The sequence below is a fragment of the Ailuropoda melanoleuca genome, chromosome 1 (assembly GCF_002007445.2).
Source record: "Ailuropoda melanoleuca isolate Jingjing chromosome 1, ASM200744v2, whole genome shotgun sequence".
NCBI lineage: Eukaryota > Metazoa > Chordata > Mammalia > Carnivora > Ursidae > Ailuropoda > Ailuropoda melanoleuca.
This window is the reverse complement of record NC_048218.1, coordinates 200,128,436-200,136,009: the sequence shown is the minus strand read 5'-3', so window position 1 is coordinate 200,136,009 and position 7,574 is coordinate 200,128,436. Positions and strand designations below refer to the sequence as shown.

The window sequence follows — 7,574 nt, the reverse complement described above, 5'->3', positions numbered from 1 at the left end:
AGGGAAAACACAACTTATATATGTAATTTAAAAAGAAATGAATTATTTAGTATATATATAAACAGAATATAACACCTACTTTACCAAAAGTAAAGCCCCAGCCTTGATTTCTATAATACAATAAAACAGTTATACTTTACATTGCCAAAAAAGAAACAGTATTAGTTTTTATTCTGTATTTCTGTAGCTCATTTGTTGATTTGGTGTCAGAGAAGAAAAAATTTAAAAGATAAGAAAGTCAGCTCCCATATAGAGAGCTACCAGAAAGTGTCTTGAAAGAGTATTCTGAGCACACGTTTCTCTAGGCTCTCCAAGCACACACTGTCTTCCACAGAATTCTCTGACAAGTATGCTTCACCCTGGGATTCCCCATGATCAATATGACAGAATGAAGAGAAGGGTAGGCAGCCATGACTGTCTCGGAGATGAAGACAATGAGATCAGCAGAAGACTTGGAGATGATGGAAAAGGGGCTGGCCAGGATGTAAACCACATGAAGGATAAGGAAGCAGCCCAAGGACTTCAGGACAGTGATGTGAGCCTTGGCCCAAGCATCTCTCCTACCAGCTGTATGCACCTTCATCTTCTTGTGGTGTCTATACAAAGAGAAAATCAGCATCCCGGAAGAAACAAGAAATACCATCAGAGGCAACCCACTTCCTGCATTGAGCTTTAATATATACAGGTAGTGACAGCTTTTGAGGGGGTACAGAATGCTGCTGTTGCCTTGGGAAAGATGATAGGGCTACAAGTACCAAACTGATCATGAGGTACCCCAGAAGGCACCAGAGACTCAGGCAATAGGCCCTCTGCTTCAGCCACAAGCAGACAGGGTGTTCAAGGGTCGTGATCTTCCTGCAGTAGAAGACACTGAGGAAAGTGGCAAACCAGAGGCTGGCCTGGCTTACCAGGATCCAGAAGACACTGAGATAGCGAAGCCAATGACTGCTCTAGAAAAGCAGAAACAGGCTTAAGTCCATCATAATCAGCCACTGCAGGAGAAATCGGCAGACAGCTAGGCCCAAAACAATGAGGTTGTATGAGGACCCGTTGAATTTTCTGACCCATTCTCCAAAACTCCAGACCATAAGGACTCCATTTCCAACCAGGCCAATGAAAAATTCGGCCACTGCCACCACCATCAGCAGTGTTAGGGCAGCAGTCAGCATAGCTGGGGACAGGAAGGAGTCTCTCACTTCTGTCACAGAAGATGTCCTGCTTCCACAGACAAACGTGTGTGGCTGTGGCTGAGCCTCAGATCCCCGGAGCGTGATACCACCCTCAAGGAAAGTTTTCACACCACAAAATCTGGACTTGCCCTTCTGGAACCTGTCCTTCAAGACTGAACAGCTGTGACCAGGCACGGAGAGTTTAGAAGTTATGATCCCCTCTGTATTTGCATCCGCATGAATGCACTCTGAGCCTACACTCAGAGATTTAAAATAATACCACAGACACCAAATCCCCTTTTCAAGGGTCATAAGCTAGCATCTAGACACTAGCAGATAATATATCAAGACCTCTCAAGAAGAAGATCAAATCAAAACATTCTCAGGTTTTATACAGTGCCAAATGTGAGCTCATATTATAAATTTTTTTATTTTTATAAAAAGTATTCTTTTTTTTTTTAAAGATTTTTTATTATTTATTCGATAGAGATAAAGACAGCCAGCGAGAGAGGGAACACAAGCAGGGGGAGAGGGAGAGGAAGAAGCAGGCTCACAGCAGAGGAGCCTGACGTGGGGCTCGATCCCATAATGCCGGGATCACGCCCTGAGCCGAAGGCAGACGCTTAACCGCTGTGCCGCCCAGGTGCCCCTTTATAAAAAGTATTCTGAACATAAAAACATGAAAGCTGAATAAACTCAAATTTAAAACATATTTCATTATCAAAAAAATAATAATAAAGTAAAATATATTTCACTATCAAAGAGAGAAGCAGGGGAAATTTTAGGCAAGAAAACAATCAGAACAAAAACAGTATATTTAAGTGCCAAACAATAAAAAACTGGAAGTCAGGGAGAGGAGCCATTACCGCTAATCTGAGTCTTTGAGGTCATCTGTCCTTTATGATCAATTACCCACACACACATGACTCAGCACATATCTCACACCAAGGTCTCAGGGGAAGGAAATGAGCTCAAATAAGTGAAAAAAGACTAGTACAGTTATTAACAAATATAGGAAAGTGTTTCATTTATTGTCCAGACTCCAACTTCCCTAGGGCCAGCCTAACACAAATGTTTACGGAAGGCTGAACTCTAAGACAGCTTCTAAGATTTCCACCCCTCATGTACATACCCTGAATAAACCTTGAGTAGGGTGGGACTGTAAGTAAGACAGGCTGTCACTTCTGTAACTAGCTTACATTATATGGCAAAGATAAAGGGATTTGCAAATGTAATTAAATCAGTTGCATTTGAGCTACTCAAAAAAATTACCCTGGGTGGGCCTAACTTAATCAGTTAAAGTCTTGGAAGAGAAACTGGGCCCTCCTGCTGACCTTGAAGAATCCGGCTACCAGGCTGTGAGAGAGACACATGGCAAGAACTGTGGGGTGTTGAGATTGGTCCCCAGAAGACAGCAGCAGGAAAACGGGGACCTTTGTGGAACAACTACAAGGAAATGAATTCTGCAAACGACCAGTGAGCTTGGAAAAGCTCCCTGAGCTCCAAAAAAACCACATTCCAGTCAACATCTTGACTACAGCTTTTAAGACTCTGTGCAAAGGGGCGCCTGGGTGGCACAGCGGTTAAAGCGTCTGCCTTCGGCTCAGGGCGTGATCCCGGCGTTCTGGGATCAAGCCCCACATCAGGCTCCTCCGCTATGAGCCTGCTTCTTCCTCTCCCACTCCCCCTGCTTGTGTTCCCTCTCTCGCTGGCTGTCTCTCTCTCTCTGTCAAATAAACAAATAAAATCTTAAAAAAAAAAAAGACTCTGTGCAGAGGGCCCACTTAGGGCTGTGCCTGGACACTTTAGCCACAGAAACTGTGATGTAAATGTGTGTGTTGTTTTAAATTGCTGAGTATGTGCTGTTACACCGCACGCAGAAAACCAATACAGTAGTCAGACCAGATCAGAAACTATGGGGAAACAAGGAGAAAGAGGAATTGAATTAGAAAGAAGGAGGAAGGCAACATGGGTGTGGAGGAAGGAGCAAAGTGATCTTGAAAGATCCTAGAAGAAACCAAAAACCCAGCCCCAGGCCCTCTGCTTCAGCAACAAGCAGAGTGTGTTCAGGGGTCATGACCTTCCTGCAGTAGAAGACCCTGAGGGGCCAGCACACCCAGGACAATGAGTTTGGGGATCCCTTCACATTTTCGGATCCATTCTCCAAAACCCCAGACCAGAAGGACTCTATTTCCAACCAGGCCAATGAGAAATTCAGCCACAGCCACAACCATCAGGACAGCAGTCAACACAGCTACAGAAAGGGGTCTCGCTGCTGTCCCAGACGGTGCCTTGCTTCAGCCATGAATGTGTGTGGCTCCTGGCTAAGCTTCAGATCTCAAGGGTGATACAGGATTGGGGTAGAACATTTCACTTCTCAGAGTTCGGATTCTGTCACTGTCCTTTTGAAATCCATTCTCTGACCAAGAAGACACAGCTGTGAACCCAAGTAATGTTCTCGAAGGTAAGAGCCTCACTTCCACCTGCATCTGCGTGAAGCTGGCCTAGAATCTGAGATGAGGAACAAGCCACAGCTACAGACTGTCCTTCCAAAGGAAGCAAGTAAAATCCACAGTACCCTTGAACCCTGCTCCCACCCACCCTAACTCTGCAAAACCAAAATAAGACATTCTGGGCATCTCAAGAGTGGCAAAAGCAAAGCACCTCATATTATAAACAGGTCAAGTACAACATTTATGAATAACTTGGCAAATATTTATCAAATGCCTAGCATGTGCCAGGCCCCCAGTCCAGGCTCTGGGGATACAATCACCACAAAAACAAAGTCCCTACTGTCACAGAGCTGACATTCTGGAGGGTGAGGCAAATAACTAGCACTGTTTTAACATGTTTGTAACCTGAATATATAAACCTAGAGTTTTATTTATACACACACACAGCTTGTTTCAATGGAAGAGAAACAAAGAAAAAAACAGGGTAAGAAAATGAGTAAAAACAACTATGAGACAGGATAAATATTTACTGCTGAATAAATGTGCTAGAGGAGGTCACGGTGGAGAGAAGTCTGGGAAGCATAGTGCCAGTTCGTTTCCATACAGTACTGTATCAGCCTCCAACCAAGGGCTGTAACGAAGGAGTGTATCTGAAGAGTGACAGTCTCATTGTTCTCTAGTTTACCAGAGCAACCACCTGGGTCTACTTTTGATGCAACCTAACCATGCTGGCCATAACACTACCATACCTCTTTCTACCAAAGTCCTTTCCATTTATATGCCCACTATTCCTCTGCTCTGAGCCCTCAGCCATTCTCACAGTACCTGAATCAAGGAAAGGAAGCCAATGGGAATACAAGTATCAGAAGAGACCCTCAGGGGGGCAAATTATGGCTTTCTACTCAGCATCAACACAGCAGTCTATCCTATACAGAGTAACAATATTGATAAGCTTCTGCTCAACCAAGAAAACAATCAACAAAATGAAAGGCAACCTACATAATGGGAGAAAATACTTGAAAACCATATATCTGATAACGGGTTACTATCCAAAATATGCGAGGAACTCATACAATAGCAAAAAAGCAATCAACCCAATTAAAAAATGAGTGAAGGACCTAAAATGGTCATTTTTCCAAAAAGACATATAAATGGCCAACAGGTACATGAGAAGGTGCTCAACATCACTGATCATCAGAATGAGATATCACTTCACACCTATTAGAATGACTATGAGAAACAAACTGAGGGCCTCAGAGGGGAGGGGGTGGGGGAATGGGATAGACCGGTGATGGGTAGTAAGGAGGGCACGTATTGCATGGTGTACTGGGTGTTATACGCAACTAATGAAGCATCGAACTTTACATTGGAATCCGGGGATGTACCGTATCGTGACTAACATAATACAATAAAAAAATCATTAAAAAAATTTAAAAATTAAAAAAAATGGCTATTAGCAAAAATAAATAAAAGATAAAAAGTGCTAGTAAGAATGTGGAGAAAAGAGAAACTTTATACACTTTTGGGGAGAATGTAAATTGGTACAGCTATTATAGACATCAGTATGAAGGTTCCTTAAAAAAATAAAAATAGAACTATTATATGATCCATCAATCCCTTCGCAGGATCTCAAAAAGTATCTGTGCTCCCATATTCATTGTGGCATTAAGCACAATAGTCAAAATATGGAAGCAACCTAAGTATCCATTAACAGATGAATAAAGAAGCTGTGATAGAGAGAGAGAGAAAGAGAGACAGTCCCCAATTTACAATGGATCAACTTACAATTTCTCGTTCTATGATAACACAAAAGTGATACACATTCAGAAAAAACTGTACTTTAAATTTTGAATTTTGATCTTTTCCTGAGCTATGCAATATGATACCCTCTTGTGATGGCAGGCAGCAGCAGTGAGCCACAGCTCGCAGCCAACCACGCGATCACGAAGGTAAACCAATAAACTGAGAACAATCTGGTTTTTCATTTTCAGTAAAGCATTTAATACATTACATGAGATATTCAACACAGTGTTGTAAAATGGGCTTTGTGTTAGATGATTTTGCCCAACTGTAGGCTAATGTAAGTGTTCTGACCATATCTAAGGTAGGCTAGGCTCAGCTATGATGTTCACTAGCTAAATATTAAATGCATTTTCAAAGTACAATATTTTCAATTTACCATTTAAGTGATGGGTTTATTAGACATAACCCTATTGTAAGTTGAGGAAGATCTGTGTGTGTGTGTGTTATTCAGCCTTAAAAAAAAAGAGATCCTGACATTTGCAACAACATGGATGAACCTAAAAGGCATTATGCTAAGTGAAATAAACCAGACACACACACAAAAAGGAATGCATGGTCTCACATATATGTGGACTCTAAACAAGTTGAATAGAGAGAAGCAGAGAATAGAATTGTGGGTATCAGGGGTGGGGAGGTGGGGGAAACTGATCTAACAGACAGCATAATGACTATAGTTAGTAATACTGTACTGAATACTGGACATGTGCCTAGAGAGTAGATTTCAGGTGCTCTCATCACACACAAAAAAATGGTATTGATGTGAGGAGATGATATGCTAATTAGTCTGACTATAGTCATCATTTTACTATGCATATGTATAACAATTAGTCCTACTGTAGACCTTAAATATACACAATTTTTATTCCAAAAAATAAAATGGTTTTACATGGATATAGACAGAAAAGAAACAAAGAGCAAGCATTGCTTTCAAGAACTCAGATCTGACACCTTCACCCAAAAAATGCCCCTCCTCCACCAGGCTACCAGACTAAGTATTCCTCCTTCCCCCATTCTCCATCTGACACATCTCCGGGACGCAAACATTTTGTACTCCTATTCACAGGCACCCATTTTCAGTGCTTCCCAGAATTGCACCTGCTTTGCCACTAGGCGGTGCTGAGGCAACTCTTCAGTAGCAGCTGTTAACCTGAGCAAAGTCATTCTCTTAATGAGCTGCATAAATCCAGAAATGCAGAAATAGAGCAGATTAAGCACACCGTTAATAAGCATATGTAACAGGAACAGAAATCATAAATTTGTGTATATTCATAGTCTTTAAAGTTTCCCTCCCCACCACCTTATGAATAAGTGAGGTTCTTGCTCTGTGGGTCAGCACCACCTCTTGGTGGGAGGTGTTTAGAGGGAAGAAGAGGGGTGCAGTCATGACCCAAATGCAGCAAGGATCACAATCTTTGAGGAAGATGATAAGAATCAGCAGCATGTGGTGGGGGGGCTGTGAAAGTGAATGGACCAAAAAACCCAGGGCGGGGGGGGGGTGTCTTGGAAGATGAAAGGACAGTAGCTATTTTTCCATAAGCATGAATATTTGGGAAGAGAGATAAGTACAGGAGACAAAAGTTGTAAGACAGTCCAGAAGGCAAGGCTTAATTCCCCTTCTCTTGAGAGTGAGCTGTACTTTAAGACTTCTAAACAAGAGACTCTGGAAAGGGAAACAGAGTAACAGAGTAACCGGGCAGTGGAGAAACCCAGCAGACACCACCTTATCCAAGCAATCAAGGGTAACATGACCAATGAGAAGTCATGATGATATCAGGTATCCTCCAGTGTGACATGAGGAGGAGGACACCTCATCCCTGTTGAGACTCTTCCCAAAGGCCCACAGCCCCAGTCTAACTATGAGAAAAACATGAGACAAACCCAGATGGAGGGATATTTTACAAAATGCCTGAACTGTAATCTTCAATACTGTTATGGTCATGAAAACAATGCATGATTGAGAAACACCACAGACCAGCAGAAATTAAGAACACCTGACAATGAAATGTAACATCAGATCCTAGATTGGATCCTGGAAGAGAAAAAGAACGTGAGTATGACAACTGGTAAAATCTGAATGAAGTCTCTATTTAGTTCACAATTAATGCATTAGTGCTACTTTGCGTCCCACTGAGGGCTGGTGCTAACATGA

At 42.2% G+C, this 7,574-nt stretch overlaps 1 protein-coding gene across 1 annotated transcript; it reads right to left on the bottom strand.

Annotated features, from left to right (window-relative positions):
• Nucleotides 1-301: 301 nt before the first annotated feature.
• On the bottom strand, nucleotides 302-1,169 carry TAS2R5 (taste 2 receptor member 5). The gene is given in 2 exon segments (XM_011228041.1): nucleotides 302-746; nucleotides 748-1,169. Coding segments are annotated over 2 exon segments (867 nt in total).
• Nucleotides 1,170-7,574: the final 6,405 nt, after the last annotated feature.